This window comes from Carassius auratus, chromosome 31, assembly GCF_003368295.1.
Source record: "Carassius auratus strain Wakin chromosome 31, ASM336829v1, whole genome shotgun sequence".
NCBI lineage: Eukaryota > Metazoa > Chordata > Actinopteri > Cypriniformes > Cyprinidae > Carassius > Carassius auratus.
This window is the reverse complement of record NC_039273.1, coordinates 15,126,924-15,151,905: the sequence shown is the minus strand read 5'-3', so window position 1 is coordinate 15,151,905 and position 24,982 is coordinate 15,126,924. Positions and strand designations below refer to the sequence as shown.

General features: G+C 37.7%; 1 protein-coding gene across 3 annotated transcripts; it reads right to left on the bottom strand.

Annotated features, from left to right (window-relative positions):
* Positions 1–1,711: 1,711 nt before the first annotated feature.
* Positions 1,712–16,040, bottom strand: LOC113050642 (LIM domain transcription factor LMO4). 3 transcript variants are annotated; one of them, XM_026213839.1, is made up of 6 exons: positions 15,901–16,035; positions 15,703–15,806; positions 13,522–13,762; positions 7,389–7,485; positions 6,906–7,061; positions 1,712–3,936 (listed from the first exon to the last, which is right to left on the bottom strand). In XM_026213839.1, the coding sequence occupies exons 3-6, from the start codon at positions 13,755–13,757 to the stop codon at positions 3,928–3,930; spliced, it is 498 nt and encodes a 165-aa protein (XP_026069624.1). In that variant the 5' UTR covers positions 13,758–13,762; positions 15,703–15,806; positions 15,901–16,035; the 3' UTR covers positions 1,712–3,927. The 3 variants fall into 3 exon arrangements, with proteins under 3 accessions (XP_026069624.1, XP_026069623.1, XP_026069625.1); XM_026213838.1 differs by having other exon boundaries at positions 15,703–16,040; XM_026213840.1 differs by lacking the exons at positions 15,703–15,806; positions 15,901–16,035 and adding an exon at positions 14,401–14,592.
* Between the last annotated feature and the right edge of the window lie 8,942 nt (positions 16,041–24,982).

Below are 24,982 nucleotides of genomic sequence, written 5' to 3'. Positions count from 1 at the left end.
TTTGGAAATTTTTGCAAAATGAGTCGACGGTCTTCTAAAAAAGTCTTTAAGATGGAAGCAGGACCAGAAACAACTCACAACACAGCCACTCCATTTTAAAACTGCTTCACACCTCTCAGAATTACAGAATTACAGGCCCAAACATGCCAAAGCCTATTCATTCGCTGCTAAGAGATTCTCTTCCTATCTCTAGCTCTCATTCATACATCTTCAAATAGTGTATTTTATTGCCTCTATATTACTGTTCTTCAAACATCTGCATATATGAAACAATGCTCTCCTGAGCAATAATTTGACTTTATATGCTCAATTAACTCTTATCTCTTTAATGCCTCTGTTCTACATAACAGACATTTTGGATCTAAGGGAAGCTTTCTATGACCAAACGTCTCTCTCTGAGCAGTAAAGCCATTTGTGTGGCTCCATTGTGGTGGCTTAGCTCCATTAACTCGCCTTCTTCTGCCCCACATCAAAACCACATCTGACACATGGATCATGTGTGTAAAAATGATGTTTTATAAATATGTCACTCACTAGTTTTGCCCTGGGAGTGGAAAACATTAATGTTTCATGTTAACATTCCTCATTCATATCACATTGTAAGTACAGCAATAGAGCCAGTGCTAAAATATTTTTTTCTTATATTATTACACTAAATAGTTGATATGTATGTATGCGTGTGTGTGTTTGTGTGTGTGTGTGTGTGTGTCTGTGTGTGTGTATATATATATATATATATATATATATATATATATATATACATACATACATACATACATACATACATACATACATACATATATATACACACACACACACACACACACACACACACACACACACACACACACACACACACATATATATATATATATATATATATATATATATATATATATATACTTCAAAACAAAGCCTTCAGATTAAAATATTTTAATTGGAAAAACATGAATCCTGGAGAAATCTTGAATTAATTTCCATTTATTAGGATCCATCTCCTCCGGTAATTGCTTTAACATTAGCACATAATTGTCACATACATGGCCCTCGTGTTTGCAGTGAAAACACTAAATCACTTGAACAGATGTGATTCTGACCTTTGTTCCACTGAAACAAGCTTGCTGCTTTCAAGTATCCAAGCGATGTAATGCACTCTATGCACACTGAGTCTAAATATAACTTAAAAGTAATGACAATACATTATAATCCTCATGACCAATGTAATTATTATCTTAACTGTTACTATAGCTGCTGATATTAGGAGAGCTGTTGTCCAACACCAGCTGTTGTTGGACTACAATCTCCTGTTGCTCATAAAAGTATTTTGGAGATCCTGTATCCGTTACACATTATACTGGCACCACATGGTAAAAATAACTAAGAGGACACTTTTAAACTTGAAGGTTAGATGAGTATTTGTACCTATCATCAGACAGTTTTTTCACTCTCACAAAATGACCACAGGTCTTTTCAACTCACATAGAAAAAGGCATTTGGAGCTCTATAATTTCCTCTGGAATCGCTTTGTTGAGATTTATTTGAATGTACTTTAGCTTGATTCTCTCTACAACGGAGACCAAGAGACATTCCTTGAGTTTTACAGCTGAGGCAAACTCTGCTGAAGCACTTTGGAGATGGCGGTGTATTTGGACCGGCTAATTTGAATTCCTGATGCTCTGAAAAAAAAAAAAAAGGCAAACCCTTGCACCTGTTATGATTGCACGTTTCATGTTGCTTTAATAAAGGCATTCAAAGTGTATCTCCAGATAATAACTGTACATGATGCATCGAGATGTTTTGTGCACTCACCCTGTAGCTCTAGTGTTCTTAAATATCTCCCTCAACCCGTTCTGATTAACAGACGGCAGAAATTTAGCAAGAAAATTCAGAGTGAGTCTCTAAGCATGAACCCATATGAACAGAGTTGAATTATTTCGCCAGAATATGCACTTTTTTTTTTTTTATTTCAGGTCAGAAAGTAAAACATTTTTGTAGCAAGATCTCCTCAAATACACTCTTGAAAATAAAGGGTCATTGGCATCTATGGTTTCACGAAGAAACTTTAATATCACAAATGGCTCTTTAGATTAAAAAAAATTCTTCTTCTAAAAAAAAAAAAAAAAAAAAAATAAACTTTATTTTTTAGAGTGCATGAGCTTAATAAAATCTAATAAAGATGTAGGTTTAGACCTTACCACAGGCTGTAATAAAATGCTATACAAAATTATGGAGATGATGAAAGATTGTCACCATGCACCCTGTCCACCTGTCCGACAACTGAGTGCGGATTATAGCAGAGCATTCTGGGAATGCAAATCAGGCCCTCTTCATACCCATTAAGTCTAGCAGCAGCTTCAAACGCCGATTTGTTCTGCAAATAGCCCATTCAGTGCGGGCCCAAAAAGCTGCAACACCTTTCTCTCCCCCCCGCGGTAATTGAATCTTCAAAGGGGCATTTGCTGCACTCCTTTTCTTGTCCGCTACAAGGACCGTGGAATGAATAGCATGTTCACATGAAAAGAGAAGAAAGTATACATGTTTATCCATGTTCAATTAGCCACCCCATCATCAGCATTCATAATTACAGCATAAGAAGATGAACTGACACAATTAAGGGACAGAGAGATGGCACCGCATTTAGGGAGGTTCAATAATAATAAAAAAAAAAAAAGCATAGTTTTGCTAATGAGCTAAAGAAACCCGACGAGATGAATTACTGAGATCATACAAATCCTTTGGTCTCCTGATGGAGAATTAGATGTTGAGAGTGTTCTTTCAGATACTGTACATAATTCATATTGAGTGATTTCAGAGGTGAACACCTGTGAGAGATTGGGACTAACCCGAGGTGAATTCATGGCGCTTAAAACATAGTCTTCATACTTAACTGAGCATAAAAACAAACTTTTAACATGAGGACTTTCATATTCAGCTGCCAGCCCAATTTCCATATTAAGAATCTTTGACACAAATGATTTAAATAGGATTAAAAAAGGGATATTTTTAAACTTATTTTTTTATTTTATTAATTAAATACACCATATTGGAGCAAATGTCTCTGAAAATATCACAAATAGAATTCTCTCTCACTCTGCATTTATAGGATGACAGCTATGAGCTTCATTTCTTGTTTGTTGCGTGGTTTCTGGGTTGAGGGAAAGGGGAATAGAGTTAGCTGCTTTGTGTAGTATGTACGGTAGCCACAATGGGACAAAAACATTTACATGCATACATACTGTACATGGTAGTTCTACAAATACACCAAGAGTGTTCATGATTTGATTTCCACAAAAAAAGCCACGGATACTTCTTTGAACCCAGTCTTCGGGATTTTTATATCATCCGAAATGAAACGCGTTCCCTTTACAACATCTAAAATATAGAAAGAGAAGATACCATGTTGTGAAGAAAAGGAGAATAGACAAGGTAGGACAAAAATATAAAGGCAAAAAGAAAGTCAGTATTCCCCCACTACATTTTCAAACAAGTGTTATGAAAGATTCAAAAATCGCTGCAGTGGATCAGCTTCATTTGTCATTTTAATTTCACCCTTCCGGTCTCGTTTTTTTTTTTTTTTACTCAAAAACAACATCCTCCAGCTGGTCTCTCTCTGTGTCAGTCTTTGAGTCCCTCCGGATCAGAGGTCTCGCCTGGGTCAGTTCATAGAGTCCTCAGTATCCCCCCCTTCAGTGCCTCATGGGTATTTTCCATCCATGATTCAGGAGTTTGGAGTAAAGGGCGGGAAAGGGGGATATCTGGCGATCGCAGGTCAAGGTGGAGCTCAAGCCTGAGATCGGCCCTCTGGTTTGGAGTAGCGGAGCTTTGAGAGAAGGAGCGGGATGGGGTCCGATCCGAAAAGGTCTTCAGTGACAATGAGCGAGGGGCTGAAATGAAGGCACACATCCTGCTTTGAGCAACACCTACATCCTAACACACCTGAAAGATAAAGAGACAAACTGGTTAAAAACACTTACAACGAAAAATATTACAACCAGTAAATGGGTAAAAAAAACGTGAAAGAATATACTTTAAAACATTTAAAAAGTTGATTATATGATTACTTACGGTTTTGAAAACAGGTTTACATTTATTGACTACATTTTCTGAAAAAAGTCATGTGGTGTAACTATTAAATCCAAACGAATAAAAAATTTTGTACACCTTGAATATACGTGCGTGTCTTAATCATAATTATTTGTATGATCATTTTATCTTTAAAAATTTTAAATATGCTTTTCTTTATACAAAATATATATATATAAATATAATAAAATATATATTCTCACTTGCCCTGTCTTAAAATGTCAAATTATCTCATATTTTAAAATACTTATTGACCTTTTTTGTTCTGGTATCATATCCTGTTTTGTTTTGTTTTGTTTTGTTTTGTTTTGTTTTGTTTTGTTTTGTTTTGTTTTGTTTTGTTTTGTTTTGTTTTTTTTTGTTTTGCTTTGATTATCTTTTTCTTTTGTTTTGTTTTGCTGGTCACACCACAAGTATTAATACATGAAATAGATAAATGAATCTTATTACAGACCTTAAAATCATGTTCATCTTTTAAAGGGTCTATTCAAGTAACTGGAAGTGTGAATTGTGTTTTAATGTATTAAAATAAAAAATGTCATGACACTGACCCAAATTAAATAAAGGTACATTTTGCCATACTGTAAATAACAGTGTGCAGGTTTTGAATTTTTTTTAAAAATTTAAAATAAGAAAGAAAAAAACACTGTTGTAGTAAATCTAACAACCTGTATTGTAAAAAAATTCAATGTGAATCATACAAATCTCATGTTCTCTTAAATAACATACTCTATATCTATTGTCAAATAAAGGCCGCCAATTCTGCTAAAGCCCCCTGCTTAACTCATTGATCAGTAAGGCTTTCAAATCCATCTGCTGCCCTACTTCCTCTGCATTTTAAGTGCATATTGTTAAGCTAGTCTTTTTTTGTCTCATTTTTAACAATGATGTGCCACAGTCCCCAGGCTGCTAAGTTCTTGCGCAGGAGAGACAATTATCCCAATATCCAAGCACAGCGTTTTACTTCACAGTCACTGCAAACTTTTTACCCCTAACATTCTCCTTCCTTTTGTTTTTTAAACATTCTAGGGGGGCAATTTGCTTTTCCCGTCCTACCTCAAGTTACTAAGGGGTTTCAAGCTACTGTAATAGTAATTGCAAGCCCCCCACGCCACCCCACATTGGAGGGCTAATTAAAGAGACGGAGGCGGTGAAGGTTTGGATCCCCTGGGTTCAGGCTCAGCATGAGAAAGGTAATTTGTCTGTCCTGAACAAAGAGATTAGCGAGAAGCCGGGGAGCTACTTAATAAATGAGCATCAAATGTCCTCAGCCGTGGACACGGACAGCACCAATTATGTCACCATGAAATGGCACATAATAAAAACAATGGCTGCCGGACGAGGCCTCCTATCTGTCTAGGGAAGCGTTCAGTCGCTTTCTTTCTCTCTCTCTCTCTCTCTCTCTCTCTCTCTCTCTCGCTCCTTTCTGTACTGGCTTGTTTCAGCTCCCAGCTTATTTCTATAGGTTCAGAGGAGAATTACAGCAAACTTCAAACTCTGAACAGAGAGAACACACCATGAAGTAATAAATTACGATGCATCTTCACTGCAGTGGTGAATAAGTTTCCTAATAATGATTTGAATCTCTCTGTACCAAGCGAAAACACTAATTTCGAGCATCTCATGAGGACCCATGGACCTTCTCTATTCCTACTTGGTGAAGAGGGGCATCTGGGTGTATTTAAGAACTCTCTCTTTGCTATAATTAAAGCAGCCAGGCCAATATTCAGATTGCATTTTAGTATTAATAATTCAGCGGTTTTCACTACAATTGATGTCAGTACATAAATAAAGAATGAGGCCTCATATTTACACAGCGGCAGCCGCCGAGCGAGAGGTGGGCAGAGGAAGGAGGACGAATGGAAGGATGGGGGCTTAAACAGACATTTCAAATTAGGCATGATAATGCAAAGGCCTTCAGTTTGAAACGCAACATGCTCTTGGAGCTAATTTGTAAAAGTGACGATGCCTTAAAAGGCCACTAACGGAGCACCAAGCTTTAATGGAGCGATTTCCCCCGGCTCACTACGGCTCTCCTCAAACTAGTTTTTTCCCACTGACGGTGAAATAAATGTTCACTGGGAAACTCGGCAACTGTCCGATCTCTCTCGTATACACTCTCACATCCCCATCAATACTGATTACGTGTCACTGAGCTGTTGTTTTCAGTGCTGCCAAGTGATACAATCAGCTGGTGGCTGACTGCACAATGAAGTCTTATTGCAGACTGTCCCAAAGGCGAGAAGGGGAATTAGGTAAATAATTTGCCTGCTTGGGGCCCTGGTGTTTTTTTATTTAAGGCTTGCGGTGAAGCGTCAGAGGAGCAAATACCAAAATGGGATGGAATGCTTGACGCCAGCTAGCTTTTTATTTTTTTGTAAAAGCATAATGCAATGAAAACCATCTTTTGTTATTGAGCAAAGCGAGTCCATTAAAATCTGTGACCAGTATTTTCAGGATTTCATGTTTTGTATCTTCTGGATGGCAAATTAATTCTACAGAATCAGTATCGAATCTGAATTTGTCAGAGTTAGGAAGAAGGAAACATTTTTCACTCCTTGCCTCTCCTGTAACTAAAAAGCTTGCATTAGCTGTGATCTCATTTCAGCAAGATGTGATCAATTTGGCTTCCAGCCAGGATGAATTATACTTGGGTTAGGGGCACAGAATTATATATATGGTTCGTAAAACTTCAATATTTAAACAAAACAGAAGCAATTCTTTGATTAGGGACTGACTGAAGGGAGTGTTTGGCTAATAAATACTCATAGGGGTCCTGAACGTGTAGAAGTTTTGATAAGCAGACAGATAGCGGCTCTCACTTTCTGGTCAGGCAGTAGAGGGTTAGTCTGGAGTGAACTCAAATGGCCGTTGATGAGTGCTGTGGGTCTGTCGTGTTCGCAGAACAAGCTGCCGTTGATGTAGTGAAACCTGTCACCAGGGACCAGCCGGTTCCGGCAGGTAGAACATGTGAAACACTGCGGGAGACAATGAAAAGGACTCCATTACCCACAATACACAGCATATTACATCAGATCTCTGACTCATTTCTGGAAAAGTCTACTTATTTTAACTTCTCGTTATTTCCTTATAGGGATTCCACATGGGCTAAATATTTTAAACTAAAACATATTTTTTACTAAAATATGCACACACCATTTTTGATTTGGTATCAATCATAAGCTATTTAATTTATAACACCATCAAATAGTGACTGAAAAGCAGACTGAGTGTGAAAGGATTCTGTAGTGCAATGAAGCATTTATTTCTTGAGCAATAGTGGTCACTTTAAGATTAAAGGTTACCTTGAGATGGTACACGTTTCCCTGTGCCCTCATAACCAGTTCACTGGCTGGGATGGACTGACCACACGCACTGCACGCCCCACTGTTCCCAAATAACCTGTGAAAAGAAACAGAGACACGTTAGCATTGTCAAAATAAGAGATACAGAGTGAGCCCTGAATCTGTCTTAGACAAAGCCTAAATCAAAACACTGTGCTATTAAGTGCCAGAAAATATCATTAACAAAAACCTCAAATAACTAGGAACACATTCATTAAGATGTACAGATTACATGTAGGAACACAAACATCACTAGCACATTTCATACCAATATCTCATGACCAACATTTGACTCCTTTATATGATTTATTTTCATTCACACAGTGCAAACAAATGAACTCTTTCAGCATTAATAACCAAAGCCATCATGTGTGTGCGATTTAAAGATGATTGTTTTTTTAAGTCAGTGGCATTTTATAAATAATATTTTCGGTCTGTTCTATTAATTGTCTTCTCGTGTGGCTTCAGAAGGTTAGGTTTACTACTGTTCAAAAAGGGGAAGGAAATTGTTTCACTAAGTCTATTAAGCTCATCAAAGCTCCATATATTTAATCAAACAATAATATTGTGAAATATTATCACCATTTTAAATAACTGTGTTTTATTTAAATGTAATTTATTCCAATAATATTTTTTAAATGGAATTTATTCCAATAATGGCAAAGCTGAAATTTCAGCATCATTACTCCAGCCTTCAGTGTCACATGATCTTTCTGAAATGGTTCTAATATGCTGATTTGCTGCATCTCTTATTATTATTATCACATCTGAAAGCCCGCTGCTTATTTATTTTAATTATTTTTATTTAATTATTTTTTTTGTGGAACATAGGATAATTTGTCCAGGTTTCTTTTTTAAATAGAACGTTCCAAAGAACATAATTTATTTGAAATAGAAATCATTTGCAACAAAATAAATGTTGATAAAGTTAACGTGTCATCGATAAAAATTTACAACAAATATATATCGTCTTACTTTTAAAAGGTGGTGTAAATAAAGCACGTGGACATGTGGACTAATATTACAATGCTTCATAGTATTGTATTGTACTTTCTGAAGATTGAAAGCCATTGCCAACATACACTTTCATTGTATGGAAGAGAGCAGCATTGACATTTTCAAAAACTTCTCTTTTTGGTTTCTACGTTTGAAAGCAAGTCACATGGGTGATGACTGAGATTTTAAATAAAAAACATGCACAAGATCCTTATTTCTGTGTGCATCAAAAATGTTTGTTAACCTGTTTGGCCTTGTATTACTGTAACAGTGGAATCCTTGCAATGATAGGTTAAACCATTTCAATCCTGTGCCCGGGCCTCCTTTTCTCCCTCTCGCAGTCTCTCTCTCTCTCTCTCTCTCACACATGCAGAACAAATTACATCTTCAACATTCTGATGTAGGAAAAATAAAATCATAGTAATAATGGCAAACCAAATGAAAAAATCCTGCATCCTGTCCACCAAAAGCCTCTGCCACTGGGACTAAGTATTACCTTTGGTGTTCATTTTTGCAACCTAATAATAACCTAGAACATAAGCAATCAGGGCCTAAGAATATTTGATAGTACATCTAGGCAGAGACACAGCGCTTTTGCCATTAGGACTCAAGCGAGTGCTCAGTCACTGCCGCCTTTCCATTAGAAACCCTCGGCTACCCGGGTTGATATATAATGTGCATGGGTTAACCTTTTCAATCATGGTGTCAACACTTTAGATTTGCTTCTGCTCATCTCTTTCGTCTCTAACCTTCTCTCTCTCCCTCTCTCTCAGTCTCTTGATAATGAAATGCTTGCTCCTGCTTCCTTTCTATCTGCCTTCTGAGTCCACAATTTAGATTACTTCATCTTGCCGAGCAACAAACTGAATGAAATTTCGATTTGAGCTGAAAGTAATTTACTGGGATCTGGACCCATTTGTCATCATATCTCACTGGCTGTTTGCTCTATCACTGCACTTTTCCTATGCAATCAAATAAGACCACAGCATCTGACAAGCTCCGGAGAGAGAGAGCGAGAGAGAGAGAGAGAGAGGAGGGGGAAATATGAGGAAAGAAGCAAGCAAGAAAGAGACCGTTAGAAGAATAGAGGGAGGGAAATGGGGAATGGCTACAAAAAGATAGAGAGGAAAGAGTTGAAGGAAATGTAGGGTGTCATAGCATGTCCCTTATGTACACAGTTACAGATTAACCTAAGAGTTCATGGATGATTTCGTCCCACAAGATTCTTCCAACTCGTAAAAAGATAAACGCGCATTGTACGGATGCCGATATAACATCACAGCATGCATGTGAACGTGTACGTTCCGACATCGGAACAGCTGTCACCTGCGACGTTTCGCATACACGTGTGGCGTTTATTGAGGGCGCTACACGACGAGCGAGTGAAGCTTGGAGAGTTTCTCTTCAGCGGTGGCTGCAGGGGGAGGCGGGGGGGGGAGGGGAAAACAAATTTGGCTGTGGCATCGATTGGAGCAGCTCAATCAAAACTCAATTTCAAACGTAATTAGCTGTAGGCTCGTGACAACAGCGCAGCTTCAATGGCGTCGATGGGCCAGTCACGCTAGGCAAATGTCAGGGGGGAAGGTCTTTAAACGCTGCAGTTTGATTCACCTGTAAAATGACATCTTCCCCCGGCCTTGAGAAAGCAATCTGCCGCGCCACGACATGTGCTTGAATCAACAATCCCCGAGAGCTCGCACCTAAATTCATTTACAAGCACATATTATTTGGGATCCGGGCTCAAAGTGCGCTCCCCTTTTAATTGTCCCAGTGTCTTTCGGAGGAAAATCGTGAAGAATCTCCAGGCAACCTTTTTATTTTCTTGCCTCTCTATACGTAGTATAGCAGGTTAATTATTTGAGCAGGGGATGGCTGCTGATAGCATTTGATTTAAAGGCCCGAAGGCTTTAGGTGCTCAATTAAGTTGCTATCAGTCTGGTGCTCATCTCTAATGGTCTCTCTTACCATTGAACTTCTGTGCTGACGAGGGGAAGCGTAGGGGAGCGATATCACGGGTCACCATAATTAAGGCCAAGGGACTCTTTAATTGCAATGACACCACCAGTCTTGGCTTCTTTCTCCTCAAATCAGCCTCTCTTTCGCTGTTTTCTCACTTTCTAGGTATTCAGTCCCTTGATCAATCAGAGGAGGAGGATTTTGTCAGCGAAACATTGCGGAATGCTGATTTATTGACTCGTTTCGTCTCGGGAACGGGCGGGAAAAAGAGGGGCTACAATCTACGGCTGTCTTTCATTACGAAAGCAAGACAAGAAATCTGTCTGCGCTCCATAAGCGATGTCTAGAGGATTTAATTCTGGATACCGACTGTGAGGTAAAATACAACCTAGCAGGGCTGTTTTGGGGCCATCTGGCAGCAGCTCGGCCTCTTAAGCGGAACCTTTTGAGTGGAGAGATGTAAGTTGTTACAACAATGATTTCTGCAACACAGTCCATTATAAAAATGCCTCTCAACATTAGCAGCCAAAGCACCTTAAAAGCACTGGGCCATATTGATACTTAAGTAGGGCTTTGCATAATGGCAATGTTACATTAGGGAGAGAGAGAGAGAGAGAAAAGGAGATTTCACGGTAAAGAGAGCGGTGGGCGGGCGGGCGGGTGGGTGGACGAGGGGGCTGAAAGCAGCCAAATGACACTTGGTTAATTCAGAGCAACAGATCTGTTCCCAAGTGGATTGAAGGCCTTGAATTAATTCTGTTATGACAAATCAAGATAAACGTTTCCCCTAAATTGCATGCGATTTAATTAATTTCTGAGATCCAAGTATTTCCTGGCTTAATAGTTCACATGCTCCCGTGCTGTCATAGTGCTTGAGTGGGCAGACTTCAAAGTGATATTAAATAACCAACTATTAGATTTACCTAGCACATTCTATTGGAAAAGTGCCATTTAATTACCTGGCTCGATTCAATTAAAAGGACAGTGTTCTTCCCCCCGACCTAATGGTCACATGATTGCTCTCTCCCCAAATTAATTCAATCCCTCTCTCTGTCTCCATTCTCTCCAGCTCACGCAAAAAATATCAGCAACGGCTTAGGGACAACATGATTTCGAATGAGTCCCTACTGAAACTGCTGAAATCTACAACTCGCGGCGGTTGCCCTTGTGTTCGGAGTCGGCGCTGGTGGCCTCGAGCTGAGTGGTATCAGAAGCCTATCATCCCATGTCATTTCCCCCCATCTGCCATTAGGGAAAATGGGATGCGTTTTCGCTCGCTCCATACCAATCAATCGCTAAGCCTCTTTGCATCAGTGGTATTAATATAATTCTGGATATGTAACTTCATTATTTACACAGCAAGGGCAATTTAATAATCCATTACAAAAATAAGGGAGGCCCCTTTAAAATCCCCTAAGGGGACCGGCCTTCACAATAATCCCCTCTTCTCTCTCTCTCCCTCGCTCTCCCGCTCTCTCAAAAGCCAATTTGGTTAATTAAATGTTTTGTTTGCAATGTGGCTCTCGTTCATTTCGGACACGTCATTGGAAGCGGATAGGAGCCAGGCACTAGATCTCATTAGATAAAACCCTTCAGGACTAAAGGAAAATGGAGGGGGACTCTAATTAAAGCTTTTAATTGTGTGGACTCACTGTCAGATGTTATTTTTCCCCTCTCTCTTATCTCTCCTCAGATCACAGGCTCGCACGAGTTGTGTTTTAGCTCCGTTCTCCCGCCCGATACGCTCTCATCTCAAGGAGAGAGGTGCAGCTACTGTACTTTTCCCTCCCTGCTCATTTTAATTAGGCTCACAGACCCGATTCTAGTGGCGAGTCTTGTGGACTTGATCCCTTCGGATCAGGTGGAGTGGAAAGAGTGAAGGCACTTTTCACATTTGGACTGGTCGTCTCAGGTTTGCTCTGGTTGACACCTGTTGTTAAAGCCTGCCAGCAGTAGTGTCAGTATGAGGCTTCGCTGAATGATCCAAGGCGAAGCACATGCCAAGGTAAATACTCACTAATGACTGCACTTCTGCCAAAAAACACTCTTTTTCGGCAGGAAGAGCAGAATATATCATGGATACTCCATTTTATGAATTAGCTTTTAAATTGGTCTGCCCGTTTTAATAAGAAAAATATAGGCGTTCCATTATCAAAGTCACTCAAACAGTGTTTTTCCATCCCCTCAAAACCAAAGAAATAATCCAAGACGACCTCAAACTTCTCAATGCAAGAAGTTCTGGAGGCTTCGTAGGGCGTTCTGTTTGCCGTTGCAGAGGTCAAGGCACTGAAGGATCAGCCTGTCAAATCAGGCCATCCATCCACCTCAGCTGAGTGAGACTGCCGTGGCCGCTTTGGGTGTCAGACTTACTTGCATAAATATTTAAAAAGGGTATTTTTGCTAATTAAATGGTTTCTTTGTTATAAACAAAACATGCTGGAGAGGATGTGAAAACTCTCTTAGATTCAAGCACAGTCGAAGGTCAGCTCTGCCTTACCAAATCGAGTTTTCTAGCATCTCGTAAAGAAAACACAAACGGTCCTAGCAGCGGCTCCTTTTGCTTAAGGATGAAATATGGCGAGAGCCACAGACTTGCAGATGCTGTGGAGAGAGAATCTCCTTCGTCTTCTGCTCTGTCAACATGTCAGTGGCTTGACCTCTTTTTAGAGTGTCCCGTTGAGGGTTTAACCAGCGCGCTTTAATGAGGGCCGCTGACGGCTCAATCTGAGACACATGTTCTCAATGGAAAAATACGCTCCACTCCGTGAGAAGAAGCTTGTTGCCTTGTAACTTTTTCCTTTAGATTTTTTTTCTTGACACCCATCACTTCATCTAATCATTACATGCCTAATGTCAATTCATGTGGTCGTTGGGCTGTCATAATATCCAGATGTATGAATGATCTGAAGTTTGGCTTCAAAGACCATGAGAAAGGAGCACAGCGCAACTACACTATCCTCAAAACACATTTGGAAAGACCCTGTTTAAAATTCATTTCACAAGCACAGCAGAAAGAGACTTAAGTGAGTCCCCTTTATGAACACAAAAAGCCCTCAGTGCTGACTGACACCTTCCTCAAGCATGTGAATATGGCTGTGGCTGTGACTCGCATAAATTCAAATCAAGAATAGATATGTCGAACCTGATGTAGTCATTTCTACATAGGATCATGCCACTCTTGGTGTAGCAGGATGTGCCGATCTCTCCGAGCTGGGCCTGGCAGCAGGAACATTTCAGACAGCGGCTGTGCCAATAGCTGTCCATGGCATACAGGAGAAAACGGTCTGCAATCTTTCCCCCACAGCCCGCGCAACGCTTCCACGACAGAGATCCCGCTCCAACAGGTGGGGGCTGGGCACTTCCTCCAGGGTTCACCATTGTGTCTGCAGAAACATAATAAGACAGAAGAGAGACATGGTTAGAACTGAGCAGTCACTCAAGAGTAAAGCAGTTTTTAAATGAGTGCATCAAGATGACATTAAAGGACAGATTCAGGACAATTTATTTTTAACATTTGCTATATTTCTGCAACAAAAATAAATAAAACGGATATAACTACAAACTGTATATATAAAATAAATAAAAAAAGAATAGTTGCCATAAAAGTATTCAAATACCATCAGCATTACAATAATCCATATCTAACAAAGTCAGCACACTTAAGTTTCCTGAACTTCTGACAGAAGTTTTGTCATTGCAGTATCTAAAACACCTCGAGCCTGAACAATGACCCAAAACATTTCATGTTTTCAGAGTCACGCTTCCTAAAAGCTTTTTTGAAATAATTGAATTGCATATGATGCCTGCAAGCAAGTCAGAGAATTGTTTTAAGTGGCAGACTATGCTTGATCTTTATCAAAGTGCTCCTTTGGTCCATTTGTTATAAATGTCTGCTGATAACATTAGAGTCGCTACAACAATTAAAGAGGTGCTGGCTTTCGTTAGGTTGTCTACATTGCTTTTAAACCACATTTTCCTCAACCTCCATGATGTTTGACATGAGAAAGAGAGAGAGAGAGACCTAAGTGCTACTGCGGCCAGAAGTGGAGCAGTTAATTGGGGAACCTTGAAGTTGCATGAACCATTCAGAAGTCGACTTATTCCACTCGCTTTTGCTGAGGTTATCAGATGACGGATTTCCAGCCAACATCATGAAGAACATTCAGCAACGTTCGCTTTGGGGACTGGTCACTGCCGCGTGAAATTACGCCCAGTATGCCGGATCATTCAGCATATGCAAGAATCAGTTAATACCGGCCCACAGATCTGCCTCCAACAGAAATCACATAAACCACAGACCCTCATTTATAGTTGCAGTTCTGTACTTTGGTATGCTGATCCATCAGTAACGCATGTGTGCACTTCTGCTCCATCCTTCCACTACTACATCTGAATTTTTTATATTTCCAAGGTTTCATAAGGAGGACTGCTGGACCAAAGTGGGAAAGATTCAAATTGAAGATATATTCGTGGAAGGCTGTAAGCCAAATCTTTGTTGAAAGGTAATTAGAGGAGAAGAGAGAGGTGGGGGGGGGGGGGGTAGAAAACATTGCACTGAGAGAGAGAGAGAGAGAGAGAGAGAGAGAGGCATTCAGTAACCCCATTAGTGGAGGCTCTTCGGGACAAGCAATACCTTAGTGCTGATTAAATCTAAAGGGAGATGAATCAGAGACCGAAAGTGACTCCCCCAGATAAATAAGATCGGACCATCGTCAAGTTTCATTCCCAGTAAGAGGGAAAAGAGGACATTTGAAGAGAGGGAGGGGGTGGCTTTTAAGTCAAATGGGCAAACTCAAGTAATTACACGGACAGGCAATTTAAGCGAGGGGATGTGCAGAAATACAAAACAGATCAGCAGCCCATGGCCAGAAATACAGATCGCAGTGCTGGAGCTTAAACACAGCTGCTGCTGCTGCTCCTACTACTACAATGCACAAACCACAGCAGAAGATACAGAACTGCGCTTATGTTGTGGTTTGTTGATCATTTGTACAGCACGCGCGCAGTTCTGCTGCACTGTTATGATGTGATAAACTCAAAATGCCTGCAATTTCCATCGAGCTCACAAATGTGTGTGGTCTTGATGGGAGTAAACACATAAGCGCAACGCTCATGTCCCATACACTACATTACAAGCTATAGTCATCACGTTATTCGCGACGTGCAACACAAATAAAATACAGCGAACACTTCTAAAAAAATAATTGACTTTTTTTTATGCTTACATACTAATCTGGAACATTGTGACGCTCCTTGCCCTCTCGCGACATTAATTTATTATCATAAAATAAAAAGTGATTTTGAGTAATGTAATGTTACTCACCTATATGGAATGCAATGGTTGGAGAGAAATGTACAGCAGTCTGTTTTCTCGGTAGACGGTGAAAAGAACGCGCACAGTCCAGCAAACTCAACAATACTTCGCTGCTGCAAAAGAGTCAAGCAAATGGAGAATTCAGATTGTATTTCCACTGTTGCCGTCCGGTAACCTTTCAGATGTTCTGGTTATGACTGGAAATACCGGCCGCGGTCTGGTTAAAAGAGCGTTCGGGAATGTCTTCCGTAATTTCCATAGATGAAGCGAGAACTCTGCTCGGATCTGTCCACTCGTCTTGATGTCTGGCCGCTGCTTGTCGCTTGTACTCTACATGTGTCAGTGACAGAAAAAAGCACAGCGTAAACCCCCTCTCAAAGGATGACGTGAATCAGACTGCATCCAATCATAGCGCACCCCGTTTAAGCGGATTGACAAATCCAGCCAATCAGACGAAGGCGAGATTAATTTAGACACACACTGTTCAAAGGAGGAAAGATTGCGGTTGAGTGGGCTCTTTCAGATTTTTGAGGTTGGATAGAGCAGTGGTTCTCAACCGGGAGGGCACACTTTTAAGGGACCACAGAATGCCCTTCAACAAATAAATAGTTATATTAAAACTCAAAAGCTGCTATAAATATATATGCGTCATAAACGTTGGAGGAAAAAGCAAGAACTTTTCATATTAGATACCCTACTACAACTACGGAAAACAAGTAGACAGTCTTATCATTTTATTTATGCTGATAATTGACAATGTTTGATTTGGTAAGAGCATAGTTTTTGGTTTACAATAAATACTTTACTTTAAGCTGTTAGTTATTTGAGCAGAGTAGTTTAAGTTTATGAAGAATGTCTGCAAAAATAAATTCTGCATCTGGAGAACTTCAACAAAACATATTTGTTGCTTACATATTTTGTGGTCTCATACTTCAGGGAAATCTTGAGATTAAATATGAAAAATTATTTTTTTCTGTACTGACAGCCCTTGGTTTTGTACATAAAATATTTAAAACAAGCGTGTGGTTGTTGTTATCATAACAGCAGAAGTACAGGAGGAAAACAAGGCTGTGTACAGGGGCAATATTGAATAATAATAATAATAATAATAATAATAATAAAGTAGTACACAGAATTATTTATTTATGTATTGAAAAGTTACAACCTGTGTATGTTAGTATTACAGGCAAGCAACATTCAGTATTCTCTGAAAATATTTCCCCTGCAATGACAGATCATGATTCTTTTCATATAACGAGATGATTTTTTTGGCAATTTTAACAGAACCATTTCAAAGTAAAAAAAAAAAAGAGGTTTGGCGCACCATACTTACTAAGGTACACAATCTATACCAAATAAGGTGCACAAATAATAATAATAATAATAATAATAATAATAATAATAATAATAATAATAATAATAATAATAATAATAATAATAATAATAATAAAAACTACAACTACAAAACTACAAAAGATTAAAATTCAGTATAGCATCAAGCAAGTCACACTTATGTTCCTTTTTACAGTGGCGCCATCCACTGGTAGAAAGAAGAACTATAATAATAACTTTTGTTGTTACAACTAACAGATTTTCTCCTGTACTGAGTCTATTCATAAAACCTTGATGCAAATAACCAGAATACATTCTGACAATAATCTACATTATTTTATTAATTTAACTGACTGATAAAGCTCTTCAATATGTCACAAAATTTGAAAACATAAAAGAGCTATTCTGTTTACAACAGTTTGCCTAAATTCTCCAACACTCAGAGAATCGCAATTTAAAAAAAAACAAAAAAAAAAAAAAAACCTTTCAGCTAAGGCTTATAGATAAAATTGTATATAAAATGGCTGTTTGCATATTTCCATGGGCACAGATACCCAGAGATGAATTGTTCGTTAAGGAAGTGTACCGCATAAAGCTCATGTTTCTGCAAAAAGTGATTAATTGTTTGTCATTTTACGATTAAAGAACCTGAAATCACCTAACCAAGAGGCCTATTCATCTCAGCAAGACTGAATTTCTTTAATATTTACCTACAAATGCACAATAATTTGCATTGTGTAAAGGTAGTGCATCTTATGTGTTATTGTTTTCTATCATGAAGTTATGAACACATTTAATAAAAGGAAAATGACCGATCTGCACCTTTCCCCCTTTTTTTTTTTAATGATATCTTTATAATAGATTTGAACATATTTTCATTTGTCTCTCTGAGAACTGTCTTCGTTCAACATCACAAGCAGCAGGAAGTGAACCGTTATGTGATGTTCTACTGAGTTTCAATGGGCAGCTAATCTTTACAAGACAAAACTGTGTAATTATGAGTTGCCCCTGGATTCATTAGTAAGATGTACATTGTCTAAAGAGTCTCCTATACCAGATACTAATGGTTTAATTGTGGTTGGTCCTTGCTGATTGCAGCATGCAGTTTGATTTCCCTGCAGGAAAGGCAACTCTATTTCTCACAGGATGGGCTTCAATTCTCTCCACCAAAAACAATGAGCCAAAGATGGCAAAGAATGTATTTTCCACGAAGGAATAATTAATTTATCTCAACTATTAAAACTAGTGGGAAATTATGGGAGGACTCTGAATGGGACCCTCGGAGGAAATGCTTTGTTTGTTCTTGGGCTGTCTTAATGAGCTTTTCACAAATGGCCAAAAAAATAAATAAATTCTTCTTTCTCTTCTCCTTTTGCTATATGATAGTCACACACAATAATGAGGAGGGGGTGCTTAGGGGATCCCATGGAAAAGAGCAACACCAAGCCCCTGTTTCTGATCTCCTGATATCCTGAAGTGAATCCTCCACATCTATGTTGTGATTACAAACAGCAGTAACAGAATAGAGAAACAGCACTATATAAAGTAATGGTTTAAAGTATTGATACCCCAACAGAAGGAGAGAAACAGCTCATAATGAAGTTTGCATCCTCTGGGGGAAACCAACTGAAGCTGGGAAGAAATATAGAGTATTCACTGTGATGCTGCATTTCAAATATGAAAGTTATCCCTCATGATATTACATTATTATGCTGTTAAACTGAGTGGCTCTCCTTCACCCAGCAATGGGGAAAGGCTGGAAAGGCCTTTCAGACATTCTAGAACCATAAAAACACAAAATGATATGATTCAGGTATGTACTGGAATAGGACAAAATACTGTTATACCTTAAGACAACATTCCCACACGCGGTCGTTACAGTAGCCTATAGCCATGCTCGGGTCAAGGCCTTGCATTAATACAGAGATAATGGATTATTGATTTGTAAATACAAATGCCTTTTATGAAATGTTGGAGGATAGTGGTTAAAATGTATAGTTTTCAGTTAATTCAGCATTGCAGTGCTGAGTTCCCAGTCAGTGCCCTTCATTGAGGGCTAATCTATGGCCAAATGAAATGAAAAGTCAACTGGCTAGAAATGGTTTTTCAACTGTGAATTCAATGGAGCCTGAGGTCTTTGCTCTCACATCATCTATGTGAGGAAATGTTGCTAACCCTTCTCCGTTCTCCATTATGAGCCTGGCGAGTGTACTTTACCCAGGTGGATGAAACATGCCTGCAGCACCTAGACGGGTGGTGTGACACTGAGAAATATTGAATAGCATATTTCAAGACAGATTGTTTGTTCTCTACATTCATAAAGCTGGAGAAGAAATCTCAAAGTCATTTCTTTAATATGCTGTTATTGACTGCTTTGATCAATCTTCTGTCAGCAGCGAGCAAGTGAGTGAACTTAATTAAATATAAATCGATAATTCCTTAACAAATAGGCGCATGGACTCGAGAAACAGACCCAGCAGAATTAATTGGGGAGCGTTTGTGTAGCTAAACGTTTGGGAAACTTCATCAAGAATTCAGCTCTCCATCTTTGGCGAACATTTATACATTATGCATGTCATTTAAATGCAATTAAAGGGTCCTAATATGTTAATCTCTTTCTTTTATTTGGCAAAGCTTTTTTTGTAATTACATTGTTGTAAACAATGATAAAACTGTGTCCTCATCCATGCAATTGGATAATTGGCTGCTCACAACACATTTAGTAGATTAGACTAAAACTATTATACAATCATATCTGGGAAACTGGCTGTAAGATACCCACTGTGTCTTCATTTCCAGTCAATGGTAGCTGATGTAATGGAGAAACACATACTTATTGTTGATGTGTAATGTAATGTGTGTGTGTGTATTTAAATTTTTGTCTTTTTTATTTGCACAGACAGGGCATACAGAACTGGGGCTGACTAGACTCAAAATCCCATTTGAGCGCAACAGCTTAACAAGTGTTGCTAACTTCTAGGCCACAGATCCAACATATTTTCCTTGTTTAAAAGGGTATAAATAAAAGCTGTACTGTGTTTTTGCTTGGAAATGGTGAGTGTATACAAAAATACAGTTCACAAGAGTACCATTTGCAGTTCTGAGAACTGAATTATAGATGATGTCAATCTAAATCTACATTTACCCACATATCTATCAATGTAAAAAAGAAAAAAAATCCAGTTTAATTACATTTAATAAAAAGAAATTGCAGCTTCAATTGCCAGACATTCACTGCAAAAATATATATATATTTTTTTTTTTTTTTTTTTAAATGTATTAACTATTATTTTTTTACAGCTTATAACAGTATATTTCATTAAGGGATGATTAGTAATATACCAAGCTACTTATTCTACCGAAATTATCTTTTTACCTTAAAATACTGATAATCACCATAATAATAATAACAATAAGGTTGTATATATATATTTTTTTTCTTATATTATTACACTAAATAGTTGATTGTATGCGTGTGTGTGTGTGTCTGTGTGTGTGTGTATATATATATATATATACCTAAGGGACCAGAGATAAATAAGTTTTTATTATTTTGGTGAGATCTTTTATTATGAGCCATGCAGTGTTTAGTGTATATGCAGTGTATAGTGCAGCGTATAGGTGTAGCTTTTCCTCGACCTCTTGACCACACACACAAAGACACACTGCCTGGCCCATAATTATGCTGATCAGAACAGCCACGGCCCTCGAACAACATCACTCTAATGAAAGCTCGCTAATCCTTAATGAGTCGCTATGTCTTGTGACAAATTTCATAATTATTCAACCCAGCGCGACGGGAGACAAAGATTCATCCGTCAAAGCAAATTAGCCCGGCTCCATTATAGTGCAGCGTCTTGTAGAGATGTTCACTTTATTAGGCCTCTACACCCAATCGCAGTAATTGGGAGCATATTTCACTTGGCTGTAGCCCTACTTCATTCAAGGACTGCTTTTATCCTTTTATATACACCATTATAGACTCCCTTTCTAAAAACAAATCAGCTCATACCTGCAAGAATCAGAGTATTTCACAGTTTTTGAGAAGAGAATAAGCGGCCAAAGCTTGTAGATCAGCAGGGTTACCTGGGTTTGTAGCCTTACTTGGATATCACATTTGGGTCATGCTCCTATCGCATTTATAGGCTGGTAAAGAAAGACCTTTACCAGCCTATAAAGCGTCTGAATGTACACATTTAAAAATAATAAATAAACAAATCAATAAAGTTCAGCTCAGTATATTTTTCTGAATGTTTAAGGTAAAATAATAATAATAATAATAATAATACAAAAAAAAAGATATAATAATAAATAAATTTTATTATATTAAAATTTTATTATATATTTTATTAATTTTTCCTTTTTTTTTTTTTTTTTTTATGGGGTTGAGTTCCCCAAAAACTTTTAAATATCCAAATAAATAAAGTAGAAGCAAAGTTTCAGGTTAAATTATGACTCCTAATTTTATAAAAATTAAAATAATTAAAATGTCCTCTATGAAAAACATTGCATTGAAAATAAAATGCAATCAAAGTATTCTGTATGTAATTTACTGAAAGTACTGTAATTGATTTTTCATACATGCATAATGTAAATTTTTCAACAGTCACAGTCAATCACAACAGAACATTCGGGGTTACAAAAAAACTAAAACAATCTTAAAATATCAAGTCTCAAGTATTATTCATGTCTATTATCTTGCTTTTCATGTAAGACATGCATCTTCAACAGGCTTCACCTCTCATCCACTCTAATTACCATTCTTTCTGTCATTAGGAGCTTCTACCTGAGGAAAAGATGACAAATGTGATTTCCCCTGTTCTCTAATGCTGATTAAAACGAGGACAGTATGAAAGGGGGTATTGTCTCATTGTGTGCGCGTGTGGGGTGAGGGGGTTTAGCTGCAAGCGTATGTGTCTGTAGAACAGTGGCTGCAACAGGAGGGATAATTTCACCTGGATGATGGACATTAGGGCGCCCCTCACACACACCAGCCTTGTTTGTTACTTGACTGCCTAAGGGCGCGTGCTCGGTGGGATTCCTCTACCACTCATGCAGACAAACTGCATTCAAGACAGCATGAACAGAACCAGACTTGCTGAGTCACTCAAACATTACTCTATAAATCAACAGAATAGAGCTCATATTTGCCAAGAAAAATAAAAATAATAATAATGAATGAATAAATACTTGTAATGAATATGATTAACATGATGTGCACTCAAATGAGATTAGGACACTAGAAGCCATGTAAAAGCTGTTTTACTGTACACTGAGCAGGAGCTAGCTATGTTTGTATCACATGACCAAGCTTGGGATGAAACTGGCAAACCTACTTGTAATAACTATAAGTTTACTTCTATAGCATATATTTTTAAGTGCTTAAGGTGCTTAACATTGCATAAATATCCAAACAACACAAATAACCCAAACAATTAAACAGCAAACTTCGAAGTATTCTTCGAAAGCTTGGGGTTGATAAAATTTCTTTTAAATGTTTTTTTTTTTTTTTTTTTTTTTTTTTTTTGATGAAGTTTCTTATGCTCACCAAGGCTGCATTCATTTAAAAAACAAAATACAGTCAAATGGTAATATTGTGAAATTTTATTTCAGTTTAAAATAAACTTCTTTCTATTTTAAAATATAATATATTTGATTGATGGCAAAGTAAAATTTTCAGCAGCTATTACTCCAGTGCCACATAATCCTGCAGACACAATTTTAATATGCTAATTTGGTGCTAAAAAACTAAACAAAAAAAACATATCAACAACTGTGTTACTTTTTTTTCTAAAGTGTGACACACTTTCATTATTCTTTGTGGAATATAAAGTTATATATATATATATATATATATATATATATATATATATATATATATATATATATATATATATATATATATATATATATATATATATATATATATATATATAGAATATAAAGAATAGCATTTCTCTGAAATAATATACTTTTTTAACAAAGTAAAAGTTTTGCTTTCACAAAAACTCTCTACTCTCACAAAATTCAAGAATATAATATAATATAATATAATATAATATAATATAATATAATATAATATAATATAATATAATATGATATAATATAATATAATATAATATAATATAATATAATATAATATAATATAATATAATATAATATAATATAATATAATATAATATAATATAATATAAGAATGGCTATGTCTGTAGTATGAGACAGAAAAACAGACAAAAAAGGGGTGGGGAGGGCAATGTCAAGTGGCAGCAAAAATTATTTTCATACATCCACGCCAGTAATGAAATACAGAAAAAAACAGGGAAACGTAAATAAAAACTTGGCCTGTTGAGTGTAGTTTAAAAATAAATAAATAAATAAATGAAATGTGTATATAACATTTTGTCCACGATAAAAATAATAATAATAATAAATAACAGTAATAATACATATTCACAGTACAGCTGATCGGAGAAAGAGAGGACGGAGTTGATGAGATTAATGATTTGAACAAATGGATCCATGAGAAACACCGCGGGCAGAGCTCAAAGGACTCCAGTTACAAGGTAGCTCAGTCAAGGCCGGGCTAGGGATGAATCCATGAAACTGATACCACTGTTACTGTAAAGGCAATGTCTAATAACTACACAAATGATGAGCAACACTACACAAGTTAGCTTTTGTCTTATTTTTCCCATACGCTGTCAAATGTGTCCTAAGAAAAGCCAAATTCCTCAACATAAAAACAATCAACCCTCTCATTATTCTTTTGCCATCCTCAACAACACCATTCAGAAGAGCAGACATTTAAAAGGTTATATTCTCACAAATCCCATAGTTTTCCTTGGTGTCGGTATGAAATGTGCGGTTAACATAGCAGTTTTAGTAGAAGAGTAGGATTTCGGAGGATGTGGTGTGTTTGTGTGTGAAATCCCTTCAGTCAGACCGTATCATTTGACCAGTCTAATCTCCTCTTCTTACAGCTCATTACAACCATGTTTGTCCAAAACAATGGCCCAAAGTAATGAAAAAAGCCACTGCGAGGCTGAGCTGATTAGAAGGTAATAAAAAGTGAAAAAGGACAAAGTGAAAAGGCAAATGCACACACTCGCTCTCACAAACACAGACTGAAAATAGCATCCTTATCACCCCTGTTTCATTTAGATTTGATTACTGTCGGATTATAATGCAATCACAACACTGTTTGAGAGGTAGCTATGGGAACCGTGTATCTCGCTGCAGATCTTAATTTGGGTTTGAACACTCCAGATCACTTAGATACAAGAGACGAGGGGGATGGACAGAAGGGAACAAGGGCGCGAGAAGAGGTGAGAGGTATACTGGGAATGAGGCATGGGGGGGGGGGGGGCAGGACGTGGAGACAGGCGCTTTCTTGTTCTGTCTGTTGTATTTCATATGCGATTCAATTTGTCTTTCAGGAGGAAAATCAATTTCTGATGACAATCCTGTGTGCTGCACTGAAAGGCAGAGAGTTCCTGAGTCCTGGGAAAGTTGCTGTTGGAGACAGAGGCTAATCTCAGCAGAATGAATCATTCACGCTCTTATTTGGACATCTGTGTTAACATTCCCCCCCCCCCCCCCCCCCCCCGCTTCCTCCCCTCCCTCATAAACTCTGCCCGACTGGTGATGGTTTCATAAGAAGTTTTTGCAGGTGGTTGAAAGTTTGGTGGGACTGGAATATGATGATGCCTCAGTTTCTTAGTACGGTCAACAGACTTAATTAAAGATGCAAACTTTATCCTTAACACTAAAATGATTTAAAATATTTAACAAACTATTTTATGTATGTATAATTTATTTTGTATTTTATACATGATTAAAATGTCAGTTTTGAAATTGTGGATGCATTCATTTACTGCTGTAACCATAGTGATGCTGAACTTGACCATGGCAAAGAAAGACACTGCAAACAGCGTGCACAAAAACAATGACTTCAAAG